Source organism: Sceloporus occidentalis, unplaced genomic scaffold, assembly GCF_023333645.1.
Source record: "Sceloporus occidentalis isolate IW3139 unplaced genomic scaffold, rSceOcc1.0.p SCAF_41, whole genome shotgun sequence".
Lineage (NCBI taxonomy): Eukaryota > Metazoa > Chordata > Lepidosauria > Squamata > Phrynosomatidae > Sceloporus > Sceloporus occidentalis.
In genome coordinates, this window is record NW_028317021.1 from 2,006,526 (window position 1) to 2,033,177 (window position 26,652).

The window sequence follows — 26,652 nt, forward strand, 5'->3', positions numbered from 1 at the left end:
GAAGTGCTCTGATTGTGGGACTAACATCCCGGCACTCAATGGACACTCTTTGTGCCTCCTCTGCCTGAGCGAGGGCCATGTCCTCACTTCTTGCCCTCATTCCATGGCCTTCACTCCACAGGCCAGGAAGAATAGGGAGATGCACCTGAGATCCATGCTCTACGCATACATTTTGAAGCCTCTCTCCTCCTCTAGAGCCTCTGCCAAGGCTGCCGCCGCCACCGCTAAAAGCAACCTCCCATCTCTGGCTTCTGGGGTCCCTGCCAAGGCTACTGCTGCCGAGGGCCCCTGCCAAAGCTACTGCAGCTGAGGGCAAACCCCATACGGATGTCTTTGGGTCCCAAACCCCAGACAAACCGAGGTCCATGGACCAGGATGTGACTGGCCACCTATGCTCATCGAAGAGGAGTAAGTCTTCTGAGTCCTCCAAACTGGACAAAAAGAAGCACAAGTCCCGGGACAAATCCACCACCCCGCAAAAAAGCCTCGTCTTTCTGCGGGCTTCGACACCAAGCGCCGATCCCACACCGATGTGCCATCCCAGCCAGCCGATACCGACCAGGCTTCGGTACGGTGTGCCCAACCAGCACCTCTGACTCAGACGTCTCCTGGTCCCGACTCTCGGGCCCGCCCCAAAACGACCACCTTTTTGCATTCCCTCACCGATCCCTACCAACTCTCGGAAGGCGAAGAGGAAGCTTCCCCCCTCACCCACACGGTGATCCCAGACCGACTCTCCCAGACTTCAGAGGTCGTTTGCTTCGAGGATGAGCAAGATTACGACACATCCTCTGTCATTGTTGAACCTTCCAGACAAGACGTCATCTTTGATCAAGCCACAGGCTCTTACTTCCTGCTTCTTGATCCATCTGAAGTGCATGGTGGCCTGTTTGTCTCAACTTTCCAGCCAGTTGAACCCACCAAGGTCATCTGCTGCATCCATTCCATCTCAGTCTCACCTCTCCTCTGCCTCCCGAGTGGAACTGTCCTGTCCTGTGCAGTTGACCTCTGCTGTCTCATTGCAAGTTTGCCCTTCATTGCCGGTACCGATAGCCTCTCAGGCCCGGACCAGGACCAGATCACTCTCCGCTGAATCTGCAGACCACTCCGTCTTGGATTACACCTGACCTCTCCAGCCACTCTCCTTGGCGCTCCTTGAGACTCCCTCCTTCTCCGACGACATCTTCTCATTTTCCAAGCAGATGATCCGGATGGGCAAAACTTTGAACATTGAGGTCCTCCATGCAGACTCTCAAGCTCTTGACCCTATTGATGAAAGGGTTCGTGACAAGTTTCCAACTCCAACCTCTATTGTATTCCTGCCATCCATGTCCAGAACTGTAAAGAGTTTTTGGCCCACTTTGTCTACGGCCCAGCCTTCCATCAGGAAATTAGACAATCTCTACCGTATTTCACCTTCAGAAGAGATCTGGCTTTTTGAACATCCTCGCCCTAACTCGGCCATCATGGAAGCCTCCCAGGTCCTCTCGGCTCCAAAGACAGCTCTGACCCCCAATGACAAAGAGGGTCGTAAGCTTGACACCATGGTACGGAAGTCCTACATGGCCTCTGTGGTCTTAGATCTTAAAATACAAAACTATTCAGCGTGCATGGCTACCTACCAACAGCAGCTTTGGGAAAAGGCTCTTCCCCTCTATGAAGACCTCCCTGAGAACAAGAGGCGGACGGCCATGGCCATCCATGCAGAGGCCCACGTATTGTCCTCACACCAAATTTCAGTGGCCCGATACTCTGCTGACTGTGCCTCCTGACAGCTTTCGGGCTCCTTGGCCCTCCGACGCCATGCCTGGCTCAGGTCTTCGGATCTCACACCTCAGGCCGAACAGGCCATTGAAGAGCTCCCCTTTGATGCCACAGGACTCTTTGATAAGGAGACTGATAAAAAATTGATTACAAAAACAAAATGAAGAACACAGCCCGTAAATACGGTATGTCATCTTCCTCCACTTCTCGCTCTCCTTTCTCTCAACGTCATTTGGGATGGCAAAGACCCCCCTACCCCCCCAACCAGGGTAGATCCAACCAGTCCTTGGACTACCAACAACAGTGCTTTCCTTCCCAACAACAAGGAAAGCGCCAACAAAAGCAGAAGTACAAACAGCCCTTCCACAAAAAGGAAAATTCAGAACAAGGCAGACGTCGCTTCTGAAGTTCCCCAGCGCACTCCATTCTGTCGACCCCCTTCGGGGATCGCCTAGCCCACTTTCACCATTCTTGGGCCTCCATAACATCTGACTCCTGGGTGCTCTCCATTGTCTGTAGGGGTTACGCCCTGGAGTTGCAATCCCCTCCCTCAAGGGGTATCATCCTCACCACCCTCCCCTCAGACACCCTTCTTGATGAAGTGCGCTCCTTGTTGCAAAAAGGGGGCACTGAGCCCGTCTCTCCGTCCCGGACCCAACACTGTCTATTTTCCAGATAGTTCATTGTCTCCAAAGCCACAGGTGGCCTCCATCACATCTTGGACTTGCGTTTCTTAAACTCTTTCATGGCCTACAAGCGTTTCCATATGGTAACCTTGGCTTCCATCTTGCCTCTTCTACAGGAGTCAGACTAGTTCACCACCTTGGACCTTCGGGATGCCTATTTCCACATCAGCATCCGAGAAGACCACCAGGACTTTCTTGTCTTCTCTGTCGGCCCTGACTGTTTTCGGTACTGAGTGCTGCCCTTCGGACTTTCCTCCGCACAAGTGTTTTCACAAAATGCATGGCGATCGTAGCCACATACCTCCGCCAACAAAACATCATCATCTTTCCTTACTTAGACGATTGGTTGTTCGTGGCCCCGTCCAGACGGATGCTCCTCTCCCATCTCGACTCAGCACTCTCCCCCCTTCATCATTTGGGACTCATGATCAACAAATAAAAATCGACCCTCTGCCCAGATCAGCGGGTGCGCTTCCTAGGAGCCACCTCGGACTCCAAAACCTGCAGAGCATACTGTACCTCCCTCACGACAGGTTCCTTAATCTCAGGTCTGCAATCCGTCGTTGCCTTGCCTTCTGGTGCATCACTGTCCGAACAGCTCAGGTGGCCCTTCGCCATATGGCATCCACCATGTATGTCACACTGTGGGCCCATCTCCGCATACATCCTCTCCAGTCATGACTCCTATCAGTTTTCAACCTCGTCTTCAACAATCCACGGAAGTGGCTTACTGTGCCAAGGCCTATCACCCGCTCCCTCCACTGGTGGCTCAATCCACAGAATCTCTTGATGGGCATCCCCTTCCTCCTGCCACAACCTCAGTCTTCACTGACCACCGATGCCTCAAACACGGGCTAGGGAGCCCATCTCAACGACCTCGCTGTCCATGGCACATGGTCCCCAAAAGAGCGCCAATTGCATATCAACGCACTTGAGATGCTAGCGGTTCAAAAAGCACTCAAAGCTTTCAAACCTTCTCTGCGGAACCAGGTTGTCCTCCTCCTCACGGACAACACAACCATGATGTATTACATCAACAAGCAAGGCGGTACCAGGTCAACCACTCTTCTTGGCCTCACCCTCCAAATCTGGAACTGGTACATCCAAAGGCAGATCACCTTGCAAGCCATATATCTCCCTGGAGAGGAGAACGAACTGGCAAACAAATTGAGCAGAGCTCCAGACTCTTGTCACGAGTGGCAACTGAATCCTGAAGTCACCCTTCACCTGTTTTCTCTGTGGGGAACTGCAGATGCCAACATTTCTGCCTTGCATCTCAACACTCAATGCAACCACTTCTGTTCCAGTATCCCTTCACCTCGGTCCCAAGGGGATGCCTTCCTTTTCCAGTGATCCGGCAAAATGTTCTACACCTTTCCCCCATTTCTTCTCATCACCAGAGTAGTAGCAAAGCTACGAACGGACAGATCAGACGCGATCCTGATCACCTCTTGGTGACCAAGACAGCTGTGGCTTGCCCTGCTTCTCCACCTCTCTCAGAACCACTTCTGGCCTCTGCCTCTCCATCCCGACCTTCTCACTCTTCACGACGGTCGGGTTTGCGCCCCCGAGGTGGACACTCTCCATCTTGTGGCGTGGAGGATCCTGCCCTGACCAGGCTCTCGGTACCGGTCTGAGAAATCATTTTGGTTTCCCGAAAGCCTTCCACTCAGCACTCCTACACCTTCAAGTGAGAAAAAAATTGGCTGTTCTGTCCTCAGCAGGACTCACCTCTTCGGAGGTCACCGTCTCTGTCGTTTTGGACTTCCTCCACCACCTCTCAGCACCTGGACTTTCCATTTCATCCTTAAAATGCTACCTCGTGGCCATTTGTGCACACTTTCAATTCTCCGGCCGCCCATCCTTCTTCACTGACCCACTTGTGAAGAAATTCCTCAAAAGCCTTACCAACCTCAAGCCACCAGCAGTAATCTTTACTCCCTCTTGGGACCTGCACCTTGTTCTCGCATCACCATTTGAACCTCTGGCTTCCTGTGATCTCAGGCTCCTCACCTGGAAGACAGCCTTTTTGGTAGCCATCACCTTGGCACGCCTGGCCAGTGAACTCTGTGCCCTCCGTACAGATTCTCCTTACTTGAAATTTTTTAAGGACAAGGTCGTCCTTTGTCCAGACATTTCCTTTCTACCAAAAGTTGTGTCCACCTTTCATCTCAGTCAGGATATTATTCTCCTGACGCTAGCCCCGACCACCAACACCGACCTCTGACTCCACTCCTTTGATGTCAGGCGGGCGCTAGCCTTCTACCTCGACCGGACTGCATCCTCTCATCATTCCCCCAGACTTTTCATCCGCTATTCCAACCCCAAAATGGGGCTTCCAGTCACACCTCAACGTTTCTCCAAATGGGTGACTTCCACAATCCTTCTCTCTTACGGGATTTTTGGGAAGACTCCGCCTGCTCGAATTCGAGCCCACTCCACCAGGGCGGTAGCTTCATCTTCAGCCTTCCTCTCCGGAATTCCCTTGGAGGACATTTGCAAGGCTGCGGTATGGTCACAACCTCTGACCTTAATCAAGCACTACAGACTTGATACCAGACACTGACGTGAAGCAGCCTTTGGCAGAGCTGTTCTCCTTTACAGAATGCACTAAAGTTAGTTGGCACCTGTCAAATATCTGACAATCACACTGTTTTTCTGGTTTAATAATTTCTTTAGTGCCAGGACTCTCCCTCCTCCACAGAGGAACAAGCTTGCCAGTCTAGCCCATTTGTGTGCTTCGCAGAGACCACAAAGAAGGACAGGTTGCTTACCTGTAACTAGTTCTTCGAGTGGTCATCTGCGAATCCACACAAATCCCGCCCATCCTCCCCTCTGTCGTGTCCTTCTCTCTTCCTTGTCTGCTCTTACAGCGGACCTTTTTTGGAACTGGGAAAGGGCAGGAAGACCTCCTGCCTATATAGAGGGTGGGCGGAGCTACCGCCAGAAAGTCTTCCCCAGCGATTCCAGTAGGATCTGGAAATGCTGCGCAGGCGCAGAATAACCCATTTGTGTGGATTCGCAGATGGCCACTCAAAGAACTACAGTTGCAGGTAAGCAAACTGTCCTTCTTAGCTAATATGGGGGTTCAATCAAAGTTCTGCCCTGTGTTCACTGAGATAGTTTGGCTCATTGTTTCCTTAGTTTGGAGGTGGGTGTATTAAAAAAAACCCTTTTCTGGACAAAACATACTTAAACAACAGTGGGTACCTTGCCATGGAGATGTGAATTCTTTTGAGAAAGAGGGAGGGAGGGAGGGAGGATGACTTTGGGAAGGACTGATGAAACAAAAAGTGGCTCTGGTGCCATCCATATTTATTATACAGAACAGAACGTTACATTTTACAAAACTGTCTATTTTTAATGAAATTACACTTTATTGGTGGATATTAAAATGAAGATAAAATTTGATGATAACACAGACATAGCCATGTTAGTCTGTTTCTGCATAAAGAGAAATAAAGGAATCCTGAGATGGAGAAAAAGGCCGGTTACACACTGGCACTTAGGACGTCCGCAGGACGTCCCATTTTAAAAAAGGGGCGTCTCTTCTAGACGGCCCTGGGTCTAATACGGACTCTGTCCGTACAATATGGCGCCGGCCGTTCCACATGGCCGGTGCCATCTTTACGTATCGGGCGCATAGCGTCCGAATGTGTCGAGGCACCTATGACGTTGCGAACGTGCCAGCGGCGCCTCGCGACGTCATAGAGGCGCCGCAAGAAGGAGCTCCATTTTGGAGCTCCTTTTTTGCTCTGCGCGGGAGCCGCGCGGTGTGGCTGCTACGGCTCCCGCACGGAGCAAGCGGCTCAAAGCAGCGGTCTATAATCCGCCAAAGAAAGCTTAAGCTTTCATGGACTCCACTCCATCAGATCCAACTGATGGACTGACTCCACAAAAGCCAATATGTTCAGACAGATGGGCAGATGCAACCTAATTAAACAACCAAACATCCAAATTATAGCAACGGTGACCTCTAACAACGGTTATTTAAATAAAAAGAAAAGAAAGAATTAACATGAAACACGCATTCCCGCTTAGCAGAATACTCAGTAACTACAACTGACATCTAGATTTATTATCTGTTTAACATAATAAATATTCCTACTAAATCATATTGAGTATGACTTGTTTTATATTTTCAAATGGATTGGTTAGGTTCCCATATGTAAAAACTGATACAATTCTTCCATGTATCTTTGTCAAGAAGCCTTTCTTTCCTTCTTCTCTTGTGGAAAAAGTTTACTGTTTCCAGTGGCCCCAAGCCCACCTGTGAGAAACATGAGTCCGTCTTCTGATATTTTGCTTAACTGGAGTGTGTGATGAAGAATGTTTTGATGGAAAAAGTCTCCTTGTTGAAAAGGAAAAGAAAAACCCAAGAGCAGAGCAAATCCATACTCCCCGAGCTTGCCCCAAGCCCACATAGCAGTGCTGGCTGTAAATCACTAGTCGTTGTTGGCCACTTGTCTGAGATCTTTTGTTGCCTCCCATCTGGCTTAATATGCAAATAACAGAATGCATCCTCAGGATGTTTTTGCCACATAAGTTTTGCCTTATTTTTCTTGTTCTTGAAGGTCCATCCTCAAATGACAAGGCCGAAGCAAAAGCAGGAGGCATCCCCAAGGTGTCTGGGCTAGAGCGCAGTCAGGAACTGAACACTGACGTGCCCTTTGTGCTGCCACTCCACAGCCCACCGGCATCCACTACCATCGTGACTTCCAACTCCTCTGCACCCACATCAAGTGCTTGGGCAAGCCCTTTGTTGAAAAAAGAGCCACTGATCTCAGTACCAGCACCTCCAAGACTCACCCCTCAGCCGCAGTCTCAGCCTCACTCACAGCCTCAGCTGTTGCCCGAGCTTCGGACGCAGCCTCCAAGCCACAACTTTCCTTCTCTCAGTTACCAAGTGCACCACCAGGTGGCCCACAACGGACTCAATAATATCAGGTGGGTACGTGGGTAGACTGTCTTCAGTAAGTGCTCTGCTGTCTGGAACCCTCTAGTTTGAACATTGCAGTTTAAATAATAATAATAATAATAATAATAATAATAATAATATATACCGCTATTCCAAAGATCATAGCGGTGAACAGCAAGTAAGCTAATTAGCAAGTAAGCTAGTTTGCCCCCAACAGTCTGGGTACTCATTTTAGTGACCTCGGAAGGATGCAAGCCTGAGTCGAGCTTGGGCCCTTTTGCTGGTCTTGAACTCGCAACCTTGTGGTTTTGAGTGAATGGCTGCAATACAGGCATTTAACCACTGCGCTACCAGGGCTCAATTCTCATTTTGCACATGTTTGCAATAATGTATTTCAGAATGAGAAAAGGTTCACAGTAGTCTTAGATGTGGACTAGAAGGGAAATACTAGGAGGGTAGAGTGGATATTTGAATAGGAAAGAGAAGCCCCTTGAAAACATATATGAAAGATGTCCTCCAGAGAATACTGCCGTCTTCATGGGCCAAATAAACTGGCCTCCCCCATCATCTTGACGACGCACAACCTATTCTGTGCCAAGCTCAAGAGTATACCCCTGTTAAAATGGGTTTAAATAACTCCCTGTTTGCTCTGGATCTTCCTGGATGATCCAGAGCCTTCCATTCTGATGCCGGACAGCAACTCACCACCACCATGGCCATGCTAGACAGCACAGTAGGATGCCTGTGCGAAAAGCTTCCCAGCATTGGAACAGAGGGACCCAGGTAACATGGGAGGCTGGGACAGCTTTGGGGCCAGGATAATCTGGGCTGCCCTTAGAGTGTCCTGGCCAGTGCAGACAGGACCTACTTTCCTTGTTCAAACAGGAGCTCAACAGTTCCAAGAGATTGGGTCAAGTGTTTTGCTTGGACACTTTCCTAGATGCTGTTGCTTTGCAGAATGTTACTACAATTCTGATGTCTTTCTAATGGCTCTCTCTCTCTCCCCATCCCTCCCTGTCCTTTTTTTTATTTCCACAGCAGAAGCAGCAGTGCCAGTAGCACAACAAGCATTAGCCTCCCCAGACACCTCCCCCTCCCACCTCAGATCCCTCCCCATCATCCCTCTGGTCCAGCTTTACCCCTCTCCATCTCTAACCTTGCTGCCTCGCATTTCCCTCTCAGATCTCAGTCCCAACACCAGCATCATCCGGCCATGTTTGCCACCCCTCCTACGCTGCCACCTCCTCCAGCAATACCCACCAACAGCCTTGTGATCCCAGGTCACCCTGCAGGTAGGTTCTACCATCCCACTGGGTTTCGTACTAAGATTGATTCCCCTTTTCATGCACTATAAAACTGTCAGGCTGAGTACATAGATCAGGAGAGGCGAAACCAAAATGCCAGCCATCCACTCTAGTTGGGCTTTCAAAAGCAGCAGGAAACATTATTGTAATTGGTAAGGCATAATGAACCAGACCTCAAAGCCAAGTGGTATAATAGTGACTCTTTATGCTCCACCCCTGTTGTGGACTGGGCAGCATATCCCTCTGGAGACAAGCTGAATTCATAGCATTTTTAGTCTTCCAAATATTACAGAAGGTCTAAAAGAAGTTAATCAAATGACCTTTCCAAATAGAAATGTTTCTCCTTCTGTTGCCATTTGAAAAAGTGTGTGTGAGTGGGAAAGGGAGGTTGGGGGAGGGAGATGGTCAAACTAGAAGTGGCTAAAAATACAGATGAAAGGAAAAAAAAGCAGAATGAAATGAAGCAAGAAAACCCCTTCTTAGGAGCATAGAATCTGCCCTATCCCAAGTCAGTTATTTGTCCATCTCTCTCAGGATTTTCTTCTAGCTGGCAATGGCTTCCCATGGTCTTAGGCAGAGAGAGGTCTTTCCCATCACTTTACCTGGTCCTTTCTGTCAGGAGATGCCAGGGGTTGAACCTGAGCAATTGTACATGCAAACATGGGCTCTACCTCTGAGTTATGGTCCCTGAACTCAACATACTCAGGAGGGAAAGCTGGGGAGTAAAACCTACTTTGAAAAAAGCCCTGTCCCCTTTTTTTATCTTGATTCTGTTTGAGCAGAAATAAAACTTTTCAAAGGATGACATGGCTGAAAATGCTAAGTTCAGCACTCCTCTCTTGTAACATACAATATCATTGATCCCCTATTGTCACATCATCATGTTTTGCATTTCCCTGATCTTGCTTGGTATTACTGGCTGCTGCTGACTGGGCAAGGAAGTAGTCAACATAATGGCATCACAACACAGGGTAAATGATGCTACCTTTTACAACACAAAGGGGTGCCAGTTTTGATGGCAAGCCCCATGTTGCATGCTTCTTTATGCAACACTTTTTACTAAAAATCTTCTCCCCAAACCCCAATTCTTGTTCTTTAAAAAATTGTTTGCTGTTTCATCATTACAGGAGAGGGAGCTTGAGTGCTCTTTGTGATGAATTTTTGGATGCTGAACAATTCATGGAAAACCTTCAACTGGGAAAAGGAGTAAAGTAGTCATTGTCCTGTGAGACATTTTTGCCACTAAGCAGGAGGCAGGAATTTACATCTGGGTGAAGTGATGAAGCGCAGCTGGGCAAGAAAGATTTTCTGCTTAGAATCCCAGTAGTAGTCAGCGATCTTGTCCCTGAAAGACAAATGGACCTTGCGTTCTCTATTTATAACAGTGGTTTGCGCCATCCTTTCAGGCTGCTCCATACTTCCCTCCTTTGCATATCAGAACATCACAGCTGGAATTCTGTTGCTGCACTATTGTTGAGGAGGCACACAAAGATGGTGGCGGCAAGAGGGAAAAGGTCGTGGGCCCCACCATGAAGAAAAAACCATTGGAGAAGGAACTGCTCAGAGGCAGCAGAATTTCCCCAACTTCACTTGACACCACTCCAAAACTCTTGGAAAAGTCCACCCATGAGCATAGTGCATCACCAGAATTCCAGCTTTAGCTCTCTAGAGAAGGTAAAGAAGAACTTTCACTTTGTAAAACAACATATGAGAAGTTTCCTGTATAATCCTTATATATACATACATTTCTGCTTCAGCCACTAAAACAGCAGCTTTATAGTTTCCCCATTACCTTACAGCTGTTTCTGTGGCAGCTGGAGTCTTCTGTTGTGCTCCTACCCACTGGGCCCCTTTTTGATCTGGCATTTGACTATCCCAGCAGGGATTAAAGCGGACACACATTTATACTAATGCCCCTCTTCTGTTTCCTACAAAAGCCAGTTAACAAGTGAGAAAGGAGGGAACATTTTTAACTGTTGAAAGCACTGATGCCCCCCCCCCTCCTTTCCTCAGTCTGAATCTAAATGTTAAGGAAGGAGAAAATCCATCCCCCAACAAGACTGTCCAAAGGGACCTTTAGAAACAGATTTTCTGTTCAGCTTGTGTGTGTCTGTACCTTTAGGTTTGCTGTTGACTTACAGCGACCCCATGAATTTCATAGCGTTTTCATAGGCAAAGAAAAATCAGTTGTGGTGTTGCCAGTTTCTTTCTCTGAAATATAGCCTACACAGCTAATATTCTGGAAACTGAAGCTGCAAGGTCACTGGATTGTATACTGAGTGGCCTACTCCATCTATAATTTCTTTGCCAGTTTAAAGCAAAAGAAACTTAGGCTGCATCCACACTGCAGTAATAATCCAGTTTGACACTACTTTAACTGCCATGGTTCACAGCTATGGAATTCTGGGAATCGTAGTTTTGTGAGACATTTAGCCTTCTTTTGTCAGAGAGCTCTGGTGCCACAATAAGCTACAATCCCCAGAACTCCATAATATAGAGCCATGGCAGTTAACGTGGTTTATTTCTGCAGTGTAGATGCAGCCTTAGGAACACCCTTACAGAAGCAATGTAACTAGGACAAAACATGGTGGAAATGTTCACTCACAGGTTGATATTAATTTACAACCCATTGTAAAGGAGCTGTGGGATACAGTTGTGTTTTCCCTCCCCCAGGGAGAGTTCAGAAAAAAACTTTTTAAAAAAAAGAAAAATAGATGTTACTTTTGAAACATACAATACATTCTCTATAACTTGGAGTAACATAAAATTATCTTGGGTTGACTTTTTAAAATTTAATTTCTTGTAAAATAGAGCTACAAGACTTCAATTGTAAGGAACAACTCAGCTATAAGGAATCACTTTCGTTTTGCCAGTTTATGAGGAGCAGGCAAACATCCAATAAAAACACAAGAAACTGTTGATATTAATAAAGAAAAATTATTTTCTCTCCCCTCAGACCTATTTGTCTCCCATCAGACCATTTGATCTTGGAAGCTAAGAAGGGTCAATCCTGGTTAGTACTTGGATGGCTAACAGGTGCTGTGGGCTTTATTTCAGAGGAAGGAACTGGCAAAACTACCTCTGGGTATTTCTTGTCTTAAAAAAACCCTATGAAGTTCAAGGGTTCGCCATAAGTCAGTAGGTTACTTGAAGTCTCCCATAGTGCCAAGCAGACATAAAGTGTTAAATCCCATTAAAAAAACCTGAAAAAAGGGAAATTAAGGGGCTCTACAGACCGCCCCTCTCCTGGCCGGATCGGGGCTGTGGAAACCTCATGCCATAGCCCCAATCTGGCCTTTGGAGGGCACAAAAAGGAGCCGCAAAAAGCAACTCCTTTTTGCTCTCTCCAAAGGGTGCCATAGCCACAGTGGCATGGCTCTATGGCACTCCTTCCGTGCTGCGTCATCTGGACGCAGTGCCAGAGGTGCACCATGATGCCACACACTGTCCAGAGCAGCGTGCAGCATCGTGGCACCCTGGGGCAGAGTCAGGGCATGCGTCATCAGGACACTGCGCCCCAACTCCACCCACAGGCCAGCCTATCGGGCCGGTCTGTATAGGGTCCAAGTCCAAGAATTGCAGTGATATAAGATACTGTACTTTACAAAGTTTTATCCACAAATCAACCTGATATATAGTTTTTTTAAAATAATTGCCGGGGGGATATAAGAACACTTCCTTTTAAATATTTTATCTGTCATTTTAAAAGAAAATTTCTCATATTCATTTTTTTTGGGGGGGGAACAGGTTGGAAGGGGGATTTCTACTTTTTTTGTAGGCCTTCCCTTCTCTAAACTGTTGTTTGCTGTACTATCTAAATCAGACACATCAGTCATGGCCATTGACTGTACACCACAGGCTGCAATGTATAAACTTGTGGAGCTAAGTAGTGAACAGAAAGAAAATGAAAGCACGCAGGTAAATCATAACTTTCCAGCTGGTAACTCAATAGTATCTGTGACCTTTTAACCATAGTTATAATACAAACCAGAAGCCAGTGTGGCATAGTGGCTTGAGCGTTGGACTGCGACTGGAGACTAGGGTTTTAATCCCTGCTTGGCCATGAAATCCACTGGGTGATCGTGGGCAAGTCACATCCTCTCTGCCTCAGGGGAAGGCAATGGCAAACCTCCTCTGGACAAATCTTGCAAAGAAAAACCTTAGGTCGGAAATGACTTGAAGGACACAGCACACAAACACATAATACAAACCATGTTAACATAACATCTGAATTGGACCTGTATCATAATGCTGGGGCAGACCATAGTCAAGGGCCTTATATAGAGATAAAGACCTAGAGGGAGTGTTCTCCAGCTCTGAGGTTTAAGCTAGTTAGTGCTGGAATTCAGATGTTTCTGCTTTCTTGACCAGACAAGAGCAGAAGACCTGTCTCATAATAATTATACCAGATTTGGCCACTCATACAGGCTACTGCTGCATGTCACCATTCAGTTTCATTAATACAATACAATGTTGCAGTGTAGGCAACACAGGGCCACATGTACCCCAAGTCTCCCTTGTTGCTTCCAAAATCGCTCCTGAAGCACTGAATTTTTCAACGACATAGTCATAACTTGTAAAATGTAACAAAAAAAGGGAAATGGAATGAGACAGTGGCAGGGGATTATGAGTGGTTGGAAGGTCCAGTGCAGCCCACCCCTAATGCAGAGGTGTCTTTGTGCGTATGTGCCTTCAAGTCGTCTGCTGACTTACAGCGATTCCATGAATTGCATTTCCTAGGCAAGGAATCCTCAGAGATGGTGCCAGTTCCTTCCTCTGAAACAGGCCTATAGCAACTGAGATTCATTGGCAGTCTCCCATCCAAGTATTAACAAGGGCTGATCCTACTTAGCTTCCAAGATCAGACATCCTCTGGTGCCTTTAGGGTATTTAGACCATGGTGCAGAAGCCTTTAGGCTTTTATATTCCTCAGAAGTTTAATAGTCCAGATTCCAACCTTAGATTTTTAACATCACAGGTTCAAGCTAAGTGCCCCTGGTATCTTTTGTAGGGATCAAAAAAGTCACCCCTGCCATGAAAGTACTAGATTGCCTTAGGCATGCCTGTGTATCTAAGCCTTAGACCCATCTTCAATATGAAGAAAATGATTCTGAAAGTTGTTGTAAAGATTACAAGGTGAAGTATTTGGGGAGGGACCACAGCACAGTGGCTGAGTCTATGCATATGTTCACTCCCTGGAATTGCCAGTTAAAAGGATCCAAAGCATGCACTCTAGCATTGAGCTATGGTTCTTCCTCTCAATGAGGAGCTGCGTAACAAGTGATGGAAACTTTCTCTGCCTGAGACCCTGGAAAGTTGCTACCAGTCAGAATAAACTATACTAGGCTAGACAACTGTATAGTATAGCCTGATATAAGGGAACGTCCTATTGAAACGCTCTAAATTGTTGTGTAAATTAAATATTATTATTGTCCACGCAACAAATGAATTGGCTTTCACATCCACCTAATGGCCACAAGCCAGAGCTCTCTGGGACCCTGATGCACACACCATGACAGTTCTATAATTTAATGGAGAATCCTTGTTGTGAATACAGACTACTCCCCTTCATGGCAAACAGGAAGGCAGTCCCTGACTGCACTAGCCCACTCAGTGCACATCATCGCACCCGCTTGTGTGCCAGCCCCAACGCATCGCAGCCAATACGAGATGGAAACTAGTTCGGCCTGCCTGCCATCTTGCATCCCTGTTACAGTCTCTCTGCGTAAGTGCTTTGCCACTGCAGTTGCTGCTATTTTGTGCCCCTAGACACTCACTTTTTGTTCTCTTTGCTGATAAAGATGACGCTGCAATGTCATACTGAAGTCTGGAGTCAGCTGCAAATCCATCAGGGTGGCTTCAAGTCTTTTAAAGAAACCAGATACTGAATCACTTTGCAGCTGCCAACTTTTAAATCCATTGCGCTTTCCCTTCACCCCTCCCCCAGGAAAACACAAAGTGGATTATCTTGGTACTGACAGAAGTATCCAGGTGCTTAAGCCAGGCCAGATTCCCCACCCCACCCCATCCCCATTTTTTATATATGTTCTATATTGTTCTTGTTATTGTTAGTATTACTATTTTGTCATTCTCATCATCATCATCACCACCATCAATCACTAGAGTCAAACTTATATGTGAGTAGAGTCACATATAAAGTGCAATCTATTCGCTTGCGTTTTTTCAAAAAACCTGGAAGGTGCTATAAAATATTGTACGTAAAAACACCAAAACATTGAGGGGGGATGCTGATCCCTCTCATTATCCATGGTTTGCCTCCCCCAATTCTCACCCCCCATGGCACTTTTCACCTGAGCTTAGCTCTGATGCTAGAAGTGAACTGGGGGGAGAGTAGTTAGAGGGAGAGGTTAAGGCAGCCTTCTCCAACCTGCTACACCCCAGGTGTGTTGGACTACAACTCTCATGGTTCATAGCCATTTTGTGGTCCAGCAATTTGGGGGGTCACCAGGCTGGTGAAGCCTGGTTTTGGGTGGGCAAGATTAATGCCTATCCTTGCTGATTTGGGTGTCAATAAAGTAGTTCTGGTACTGTCACATCTAGTTTGGCCCTTGGTTTTTCCTCTGAAGATGTTAGATATGGATTATAACTATTTATAATGTATTTTACAGCTTACTACCCCGGGGATCTTGAGACTGAACAGTCTTCTTCCTTGCTATTCCATCCTAAGTTAAAAGTGTTACTGTCTGTTATTAGTGCTAAATAATCTTGGAAGGAGCCCTCCTTTTGGGGCAACAGCAGCTGCTTTCGGAGGCTATGAAGCAAAACTTGTCATGGTATTTAACACAAACCATAAGTGATCGTTACTGCCTTATAGATAAACCTTTTTTCTTTTATTTAGCAGTAGCCTCTGCTCCGACATCGCATACACTGCCTGCTATTTGTCTTTTGCCCTCCATGGACTCGTGCAACTCTAATCCTGCAAATTATTTTGATTGTATTGGAAGTAATAGGAGCTGATTTTTTTCTGAACCAGAAGGATTATGTGCTGTGTCAGGTTCTCTTTTCAGATAAAAAGCCACAGCCAAGAAGTGCCATCAGTAGCTACTAGCCAGGAGAGCAAGGGTTGTAATACTATGCTAGGTCTGGAAATGTAGGAGCTGTGTCCCTTTAGCATAACAACCCATTAGCTTACTTTTGACTCCTCTTTTCATTGAAGGAAATTTGAAAGCAATGCAGCAGTAAACGTACTAACTTTTAATTTCTGAATTGTTTGTGAAAATGTTTGTGAAAATGTCCTCTGTACCCCCTTCCTAGGGAGCCTCTTCTCACCACTATACAGAATTAGTGCTTCCTTTCTAGGAAGAACCTGAACTCTATGGCAATTGTTTCTGTTACATTGAGAGAATAGGAGCTGAAAGTGTTGGTAAAGAAATAAGAGGGAAGCGGCAGAGAAGAAGGGGGTATGAATTTCTTTCCAAAAGCATGTGTGAACAGTATAGAAATGTCTTCCTTTATTTATCAGTAGTACCTGTGGCTCTTTCTATGCAGCAGCAGTTATATAGATAGTTAAACATATACACACAGCTGTTTGTATTTGGGGTTTTACCTCAAAAGTACTAGAACCACAGGCAACTGAATCAAAGAGCTCTTCTTATTTTAAGTCAGTGTCATGAAATTTGAATCTTCCAAAATACTGATGGACTTCACCTGTTTACAGTCTGAAAGCCATTTTGGCATGCACTTAGCCATAGTCCCAAATGTGATTCACAAGAAAACGTTAAGCATGGTCCTCTAGCAGTAAGTAATAGCTTTTATTTATTCCACTGCCATTTATTGTATCCTTTAGAGAAATCCTGTTTCTCCTTCAGGATGGTTAAAACAGGTTTTGAACTGAATTGCAAGCAATTAAAAGTTAGGCCATTAACTGCCTTTAACATTTTGAAATGGACTCCCTGTGAATGCGGGGATCTCTAAATTGCTTATGAAGTATTTGTCACCTAACCGTTTTTTCACCTGAAACAACTCCCTTCTGGGGAGAGTAGCTGCCCCGTAACAGCTTGCAATTGCAGGGGATGGGGAAAAGGCTAAAGCAGGTTGAATGTCTTACCTGGGTGCCTACACCAGCATGTAAGTTTACAATGAACCATGAGGAGGCCCTTGCATTGCTTTTAAGCACGGTCTCATGTCTAGCTAGTTACATGTTCAACAGCATGTTTCCAAAGTAGTTTGGTTTTCAACTTCATGGCTCTGAAGAACATTAAATTTTTGCCCATAACCTGGAACATTGTTTTAATGTTTTTGTTTCAATGTGTTTATATTGTAATTTTTAAACTTTTGTTAAGGCGCCTCGGAACTGATTGAAGGGAGTGGAGTTGTAATTCCAATAAATCAGATACCAAAAATACAACTGTCTAAAGGTCCATGTTTACATTTGTAGTTGCTTTTTTTAAAAAAAAAAAATGGTGGTTCAGCAGTTTTCCCAGTCCACTAATCTGCTGCCAGAAATAATTTAAAAATTCTAAGGAAACTGCACTTCACAGGTGGCAGCATACTTGGGAGGGTTAATGTATATTCATATATATGTGTGCATAAAGAAAATGTTGTTTTAAATATCTTTAAATGTACATACACATGTGTTGGTGGGGTAAAAAGAAGGCTGGCAAGGTTGTTGAGCTATTTTTATCACATCCAAAAATGTCATTTTAATAATAATAATAATAATAATAATAATAATAATCCTATTGTCAGTATTTCTCGGGCTGGGAGGTGACCATGGGGGGGAGGGCTGCTTGATAATGCCCCCATATGTTTTCTGCTGTGATGGCTCATGGTGTTCTCTCTTGTCTTTAGATACCAGCCTGTTGATATCATTCAACCAACCAATCATGTATTGCCAGCCTCATTCGGGGATTCTGATTGGTACTTTGTCACAGGCATCTCTCTTACCTCCACCAATGAGTCCTCACGTAGAAAACCACCACAGCATGACCTGCAGAAACAGGGAATGCCAGGTGAATATCTTGACGCTTTTACTTGTATGTGTTTGTGAAACTCAACAGGCCGTTGGGCCCTTGTATCTTTTCCTCCCTTTCCTACTCTAGACTACAAGCTGCTCAGGCGAGAGTTGAAAAATTGTGTTTTTGTGGTTCAGAATTTGGACAGGGCAGCTGCCTCTCTTGGCCCTGTGCCCCTGGTGAGGGCGGAATTCAACTGGCAGCCATATCCACCAACACAACCACCAACACACATTTCCTCCTTTTCCATCCAACTTGCCCCCAATGCCATTCAATGCACGTCCCTTAGTGTGTACCCTCTCCCAGAATGTGAGGATAAGTAGAAACAAATAGCCAAAAGCCCTGCTGATGGCCACACTTTTCAAAGCAAAGGGATCTGGTCCCAACTTTGAGACTTAACTGTGCAAAAGAAGTTGTCGCATAAGCTTTTGTAGACTTGGGCCTGAAACAAACAGGCAAAATAGAGCGGCTTCCGGCCACTTTGGGGTGGCGGCGTGCAGACGACGCATGTCCCCAATGTGTCCAGAAGTTGCTCTAAGGCGGCCCAAAGACACCAGCAAAAGGAATGGCGAAAAACCATTCCTTGCCGGTGGCTCATTGGAAAACGGCGACAGTCCTCTTCAGAAGCAGGCCATCCAGTCGCTATGGTCCCAGGCCAATCGGGGGGGCAATTGCTGCTGGAGCGGCCAGAGGCCACTTCAAGCCACCTATCTGCTTCTCCCCTTGGTCTGTGAAGTAAACCAAGTCTACAAAAGCTTGTGCTGCAGTTTTGTTCGCACAGTTAATCTCAAAGGTGCTACAAAATCCCTTTGACTACTGATAGTCCAGGCTAACACAGCTATGGTTTTTCAAGACTCAAAAGACTTCCTCTTCTTTTAGCTATAGCTTCCCATTCTAAAGACACCATTATTTAAAGGATTTAAAGTAGTTAACAACCTTTGTAAATATTTTTTAAAGATGTTGCAAATGTTTGGAAGTTACACTTTTTCTCAAGGCTGTTCAACTTTTCCAAAGATCTGTTTCTAGAAAGGTGCATAACATGTAATATGGAATAGTCGTGCAGATCTCTATTTTTCCCCTCATACACATCTTTCAACATGGGTACTGGAAAAAAGAATATGCCTGCATGGTTATATATACACTCGTCCCTTAACATTTATGGCTTTGACTTTTGCAGATTTTATTATTCATGGATTTTATTAATATGTTGTCGCTAGGAATATCTAGGTCCTCCAGCACAACTCTGTGCTCTACTTTAACCAAAGGTTGCAATGAAAAACCTAGAGAGAACAGTCTACTAGGCATTTGTAGCTCTTCCAGCGCAGTTCTATGGTCAGTGCCTGGCAGATATTGACTACAGAGTTGCACTTGAGTACCTAGAGATTTCTAGAGAGATGTTCTCTCAGGTAAAAACACAGTGTTTTTGTTTTGCATTTTTTTTTTTCATTCACGGGGGTCTTGTGCCCCTAACCTCAGAGAATGTGGAGGGACGAGTGTATTTCACATGGTTATTGTAATATATCAATGTTCAGATTTTTAAAAGTAACATAAGAAGGAGTCCCATCCAAATGCACATCTGTTACTGAGCAGAAAGGTTGTGTTACTAAAAAAATAACCCACAAATTGATTGTGCGCCTGCATGCAAGGTGGACGCACAGAAATTACCAAAACATTGGGATTTTCCAATGTACAACATATGGCTGCATTTTGCAAAAATAATTTACTTGGTTTAAATATTCCTGCTTCATGTCTGTTTATCCAACATTGGCCATGCTCTAAGGATTAATATTTGTTTACGACATGAATGTGAGTCTTCTTTCACACATTCCAGTTGTTTTAAAATTTTCTCCCTGACTGGCCAGCTGATAGGTACATAAAGCCATCCACTAGGGTTGCCATAATTCTCTACTATAAACCGGGAGAAAATGTAGGACAAAATTTAGACCAAATGTCGGACAATTATAGGATAAAATTTAGCTCAAAATGTAGGACATTTAAGAAAACTGTAGGACCTTAAATGTCCTACATTTGGAGCTAAATTTTATTCTACAATTGTCCTACTTTTTGGTCTACATTTTGTCCTACATTTTGTCCCAGTTTATAGTAGAGAATTATGGCAACCCTACATCCACCTATAAGAGAAAATGCCACCAAAATTACTCACAATGTCATTCATAGCCAGCCATCAGCTGGTCCAAAAACAATTTTTTGATGATATAATACAACCGTAACAGGATCTGTATCCAGCAAAACACAAAACCACTAGGTTTTTCTATGCCTCCTCCTTTTTCAGCTCTTACAATGATACTGTTTGGTTTGCTGCTTTTCCAGTGATGCTGTTGTACAGTAAAATGTTCAGTATTTTGAATTGTTCTATGCCTTTTCCATGAAAAGCAATGTTTGTTTCAATATACCTATAAAGCAGGATAGTCCTACCTTTACCCCTTTCTTAAAGAGCATGTTTTTCTCTTTCCGTCTAGCAAAAGAACAAATGTTCCAAAAAAGCATTTTAGAGCAAACTCATGGGAAATGGCATCTCTTGCTTTTCTTTCCCACTGTATTGATGGCATGATGACATTGTCGGTTTCTAAGCCGCTTAACTACAGAATAATGAGAGCGATTTCTGCTGCCCCATGTCCATCCACAGGTATTTGAGCACTGTGGAAATACCTCCCTCTTTTTTCCCTTCTGTGTAAGGCAATCTTGGAAGACTTGGCAAGTTGTTTAAGAATCTTGATATCTGATCTTACTGAAAAACATCAATTCCCACCCACTCACCCACCCACACCTTCCTCATGTCAAGCTATAGAGTGAAAACAGCTTTGCTGCACCCTCTTTTGTTATGTTTGAGCTCTCATCTTTTTATATTCCACTAAATGAGTTTATTAATCCTAATGCCAAAACGGGTGGTGTTGAAACTGCCAGCTGCATATGTTTTAGTAATTTATGGTATTTACACTGGAGGGTACATGACTCCAGTAATAACTGTAATTAACACAATTGCAAATCTGCTCTCCTGTATGGATAAGAGCGTGCAACAACAGCTGGCTTGCTGGATGAGTGGCATTTCAAAGGGGTCATTGCACCTCATCCCATGGCCCCCTCCAATATATCTCCAACACATCTTACTTAAGGCTGGAATGCATACATTCTTCAAAGGGCATGGTAAGAACAGGAGGTCAGAGAGACAGTGTTCTGAAATGTCTCTCAAGAGGATGAAATACCAGGACAGAGAATGTGGTGTGATGGATCTATATAGCAACCTTCCCTAGTCTTTATTACATCTATTTTCAAAGGGCTAGCTGCACTGAGCTAGGATTATGTAATAAATATGAGATGAGGGGGAGTGGTGGTAAAAGAAGAGTTGAGTTATAAAGCATTCCAACCAGAACAATTGCCTGGAACAACTTTCTTGGCCTGGATTAAGTTCAGTGACAGATTCACTGGATGGCCTTGGGGCAAATCACACAGTGATTTTAATTTTAAAATGAAAATAATAGTGACTTATACCACAGGGATGCTCCTAAGACAAATGGCAAGAAAAATATGTAAAGATTAAATAAGACTGTTACAATGACCTGATGATAGGGCAGGAAAGGAGATGTCTTCCTCAAACTCATACAGCTCAAAGTCTGCACTCTGGGAAATAAAGTAGGGTGTTGGTTGGCTTCTTGAGGAAAGGCTTGGGTGGCAGAGAAGATTTGTGCCAATTGGCTGAATTTGCTGGTTCACAATCCAGTTGTATAAGTTTAAGAGCAATGATGTATAAAATATTCACAGCTGTCCATTTATCAAATAAACCTATGTACAGTATCTTCTTGCAGTGTTGTAGAAAAGCATATTCACTTTTTGTCTTGTTTTCCGTTTCTTCCAGTTCGACAAGTACGGTCCCAAACTTGATAACCCTTATTTTCGACATTCTAACGTGAGTGCTTTCGTGGGGTCTGGCTTTAAGGCAGGATCTTGCGTGTTTTCTTCAAGGGTTTGTTTTTGGGGAGGGGGCTCCCACATGTTTTAGATATTTATTATTTATTTATTGTATTTATTTGTATCCTGCTCTTTTCTCAGGACTGGGACTTATATCTTCCTTTGATTTTGTTTGTCTGTTTGTTTATTTAAGGTCTGTATGAACTTCCCATCCAAATCTCTAACGAAAAAGTTAATAAGTGGTTGATGAACCTAAGAACTTAATTGTGAAATCCTAGATGATAACAGTAATAAATAGCAATAGGAGGGTTATTAGTAGCAGATCCTGCATCTTCAGGTGTAACTATGATGATGGAACTTTATCATCCTACCTACTTCTGCTGAAACTACCCTCCATAAGTCAGGCAGCGCTCCAAAGAAGAGGTTCTGTATATGGAGATGCTAGAGAATGATAACTGCAAGCTTTCTCAGTCACGGAGCATATTGAGATGGGCAGCTGAGGAGCCCCCTCAGGATCCTGCCATAGCTGCTGGTCTCAATGCTCTGCACTCATCATTTTCTAGCACCCCAGTTGGCAGTGCCTTGGAAACTCTTCAGTTGGGTCACTGTGTGGCTTAAGAGGTAGAATTTGGGGGGTCACATCCAGTCATTGACAACCTCAAACGTGAAACATAAAAGTTATGAGATGGTAAAGTCTGGCTTACGAGTGAAGTCGAAGGCTTTTCTGGCTGGCATCCATAGTTTTTTGTGGGTTTTTCAGGCTATGTGGCCATGTTCTAGAAGAGTTTATTCCTGACGTTTCACCAGCATCTGTGGTTGGTATCTTCAGAGAACATTCTCTGGAGATGCCAGCCACAGATGCTGGTGAAACATCATGAATAAACTCTTCTAGAACATGGCCACATAGCCCGAAAAACCCACAAAAAACTGGCTTACGGGCTTGTAAATTCTGAACAGGATGCCAGTTTTTGGTGCGGTTGTGAATCTTTTCCACATAGTAATGGTGCCCACTCCCATTTCCACTATCCTAAAAATGCTGTATGGCATTACATCATCAATTTTTCTGTCATAAATCATTTTCAGTTTGTTTTCCCCTCTCAGAATGGGAACTGTTTGGCCTACCAAAACATCCCTACCCATTTTTTTAAAGAAAATAAATATCAAAATTTCTTCATAGCAGCTAAAATATAAAGAGAATTAGGACAATTGTTGCCATGTTAGTGTCAGAGGCCAGGATTCCACATCAGATGCTACAACATCTAACTTTACGATGACGTAGCTACATCCTTGGCCTTGTCTGCATTGGTCAAAAAGCCCTCTTTTTTCCTGTTCTGGTGGCATCCTGTTTTGCAATCCTGATTCTGGTGTGAACAGCCTACACAATGTCCAGCATGTTCAGCACCAGAACCAGGATATACCAGCCTTAACACAAATTTTAAACACTTATCTCTTACTCTTGATGTTCCAGGAAGATCCAGAGTCCTCCATTCCCACTTCATGGTGGTTTCTTTAAAAATCAAAGGTACTTGAGGCCAAAGTATGTGAAGGTCTACCAACAAATTGAGCAAACTGCCCATACCACTTGGTTGGTGGGCAAAAAGGGCAGGGCCTGTTCAGCAATGAGATCATATTTATGCATTTTTTTCACTGCTCTATAAGAGGAATCCTGCAAAAAAAGTGAAGAACACTAATTGTTCTGAATTGCTTTTTCTTTTGCTGCCATTAATTGATCTCCTGCTGAAATGATTTAATGGTTTTAGCTGAGTAAAATGTTGCCATTGTGATTGTCATCCTTTATGGTTGCTATTACTGTGGGTTTTTATGGGCATTTATTGTGTTTTATGCTAGTTTTGTCTTCATTGTGATTCTGTAGGCTCAACTCAAGGTTGCATCCTTCCGAGGTCAAGGTTGCTAAAATGAGTACCCAGATTGTTGGGGGCATTTAGCTTACACATTGTAAAGCGGTTAGGCGGTGCTTAAGTGCACTGATAAGTGGTATAGAAATGTTATTGCTATTGCTATTTGTATAAAGAAGATGAGGTCTTGACCTTGAAAGGTAGTTTAAAAATATTTGAGATAAATGCATCGGTCATTGTAGAACTACAGTAGCAAATAGGATTCCTTTTATACTAATGAAAGGAGTGTCGGAATTTACATCAGTTCAGTGTCACCCTGGTGGTGCCTGTCTCTTGGTACGTTTACTGCTTTCCTTTGATTTGCTATTGCTTTTTATCAATTGCTGTGTCAGAAGTCGCATTCTGGGATGGCAGATTGTGGAAAATTAAAAGTGTTTGCTAATAATAGTGGACTTCATGGTTGGCAACTGTGGTAATTTAATTATCTTGCAACTGGGAGGCAGATAAAGATTAAAGATGCCAAGCAATCTACTTCCATGTTTTGCAGGAGGCCTGTAAAATCAGAATTAAGAATGATAGTGGTGGCTAATTCCACCACCCCTCCCAGTAAAAATGAAAGCATTTTCTTCATATCACATGGGAGCCATGATGTTATGGACCTATTGTTTCTATAGAAATTTAGCATGAATAGGCTTTTTTTCCATAAGAAATTATGTCAAAACTCTTTCTTGAAGACTGACAACCTGACCAGGTCACATAGATAAAAAAAACTCTAATCTGCTGTGACTGCAATGATACTCATATCACAGTTTAATGCAATTATATGTATAATTATAATTATAATATATGTATATAAATATATAAAAATAGGCCAGGCAAATGGAATTGGTATCTTATAACATTATAAAAAGCCTGCTACTATATAATTAGACACATTAAAAAGGTTGTGCAATTTTAGCACTTGAACACCTATCACAAATGCATTCTGAGCATCTCAGCTTCCTTTTGTGAAAGCCTCCAAGTTTCTTGCTGTTCAGGTTGCAAAGATGTGCTCAAAATCACGTGGATAATCCAGAATGGAACTGAGTAGGTTTGGTTCCATTGCCTAAAGTCTAATCTGCACTGCACACATGGTGCCATCTGACACTGCTTTAACTGCCATGGCTCAATGCTATGGAATCCTGGGATTTGTAATTTGTTGTGACACCAGTGCTCTCTGACAGAAAAGGCTAAATAGCTCATCAAACTACAAATCCCAGGATTCCATAGCATTGAGCCATGGCAATTAAATCTATATCAAATTGCATTATTTCTGCAGTGGAGATGAGACCTAAGAGGGTGACATTTAGGGCAGTGCACAGTTCCTTACCCCTTCCTTTGGCACTCTGAAGTCAAATAGACAAATTTTAATGGTTCAGCATCAGTCAAGTTGGGTTGCTCCCAACATAATAAGAAAGACTCTACCTTGCTTTTCTAGTGTGATGCCTGGACAACAACGGAATAATTTTCGCTTTCAAATGAAGCCTTTAATGGTGATAGACTATGCTTCTTAGAACCAGCTACCTGCAGAAGGCATGGCTAATGGCAAGAGAATTTCCCTTTTAAATGAGATAGCAGGCCACAGAGCTGAGTCAATCCAAACATTTGCAAATTTAATTTGTGTGAATGAAAATCATTTGCTTTTTCATATAGCCTTAGCCTTTTGAAATAAGTGAACCAAATTAAGAATAGGTTGTAATTGTTATAAATGAGCTCTTAAAGATATCAGGAGGCCTAATAAAATTTGACAGGAGTCCTTTGATTTTCTTTTCAAAACAAAATTCTAGAAGTTGGCATTGGAATCCGAGGTGTTTTTAGAAGTTCTTAAGAGCTGGGCCAGATGTGTCTCTCACATTTATTACGTATTTATTATATAAGATATAATCACTTTTTTTGCTTCCTTTTTGTCTCCTAGTACTTTCCAAGCTACCCTCCAGCAATGCCTGGAATGCCACCTATGCTTCCACATTCGGGTCCCTTTGGGTCACTTCAGGGAGCATTTCAGCCGAAGGTACAAATTTATTGTGGTTGTAGCCTCATTTGAATGTGTCACAGCAGTGTTCAGATGTTATGTATAAATGCACATGATCAAATGACCATTTCCAATAAGGGTCTCCCCTCCAACCCCATGCCTCTGATCATCAAGGGCAATTCCTCTCTTATTGCCTACCTAGATGTTAGGGGGTGTGGATACAGGAGCTTTCTTTGGGGTTAGTCCTATCCTGTCGACACACATCTAAAGTTTTGTCTACTTCCTGCCTGACCTAGAGCAAGCCACAGGGTCTAACCCACACATCAAGGATGCCTATTTAGGGTTCACTTGGAGCCTTTCTATTGTACGCCAGTAAGAATGCTTGTGAAATATGTCAATTGGTGGCACAGCTCCTGTATTTCTAAACTCATATGTTTCCTTTTCAAGGACAGCCCTGATTGGAACCTAACTTTCTAGATTTCTAAGCCACCTCAATTGTCTTTTTGACAGAGAGGCGGATTAAAAATAAAGCTTTTATTTATTATTATTGTTGTTGTTGTTATTTAAATCATATGTATATCCTACTCTTCTTCCAAGAAGTTCAATGCAGAATCGTGAGGCTTTCCCATTTTATTCTCATAACAATCCTGTGCTAAATGGAGAAGTAGTGACTGGCCAGGATCTTGCAGTGAGCCTCATGGAGAACAGGTTCCAATATTCTGACCAACATCCTACTGACCTCCTGGAGGAGCAAAAATTTCCACTAGTCTACCCTGATATTCAGGGGTTAAAGATTGCTGGTTCTTCCTGGCTATGCACACTGCACAGGAACACTAGTTCCTGATCCAGCTTCTGGCTTTTAAGGTGGATGATGGGTAACATTAGGTAAGGAAATGTTACTCAGGCCTGGTACAGATGGGCCAAAAGCAGCGTGCCGCTACCGATACTCAGGTTCAGGAGCACGCAATAACCGCATGCTCCTGAACCCTAGCATGTAATGGCGGCGGCATCATGGTGGCGTCCCGTCTACACGGGCGCTGCCATGATGACGTAGGCGGCGTGCAGCATACAGAAGTCGCTGCGCATCACTTACATCACCGGTGTGCCAAATGCTCACTCGTGATGTACACCGGCACCTTAAAAAGAACCCGGATCTTCTAGAGGGACACCATGCGGTTTGGCTGCTGCAGCGTCCCTCTAGAAGAAAAAGA

At 44.1% G+C, this 26,652-nt stretch overlaps 1 protein-coding gene across 14 annotated transcripts in view; it reads left to right on the forward strand.

Annotated features, from left to right (window-relative positions):
• The window catches only part of FBRSL1 (fibrosin like 1), a 1,004,090-nt gene that overhangs the window by 941,279 nt on the left and 36,159 nt on the right, over positions 1 to 26,652 (forward strand). For 10 of the 14 annotated variants that reach the window (XM_089489878.1, XM_089489882.1, XM_089489880.1 and 7 more), the window contains 6 exons: positions 7,025 to 7,397; positions 8,407 to 8,660; positions 14,230 to 14,397; positions 17,484 to 17,644; positions 21,522 to 21,572; positions 25,385 to 25,480. In XM_089489878.1, the coding sequence (XP_089346004.1) occupies positions 7,025 to 7,397; positions 8,407 to 8,660; positions 14,230 to 14,397; positions 17,484 to 17,644; positions 21,522 to 21,572; positions 25,385 to 25,480 (1,103 nt within the window). The remainder of the gene's footprint in view (positions 1 to 7,024; positions 7,398 to 8,406; positions 8,661 to 14,229; positions 14,398 to 17,483; positions 17,645 to 21,521; positions 21,573 to 25,384; positions 25,481 to 26,652) is intronic. The other 4 variants (XM_089489888.1, XM_089489891.1, XM_089489879.1 and 1 more) reach the window with 3 other exon arrangements.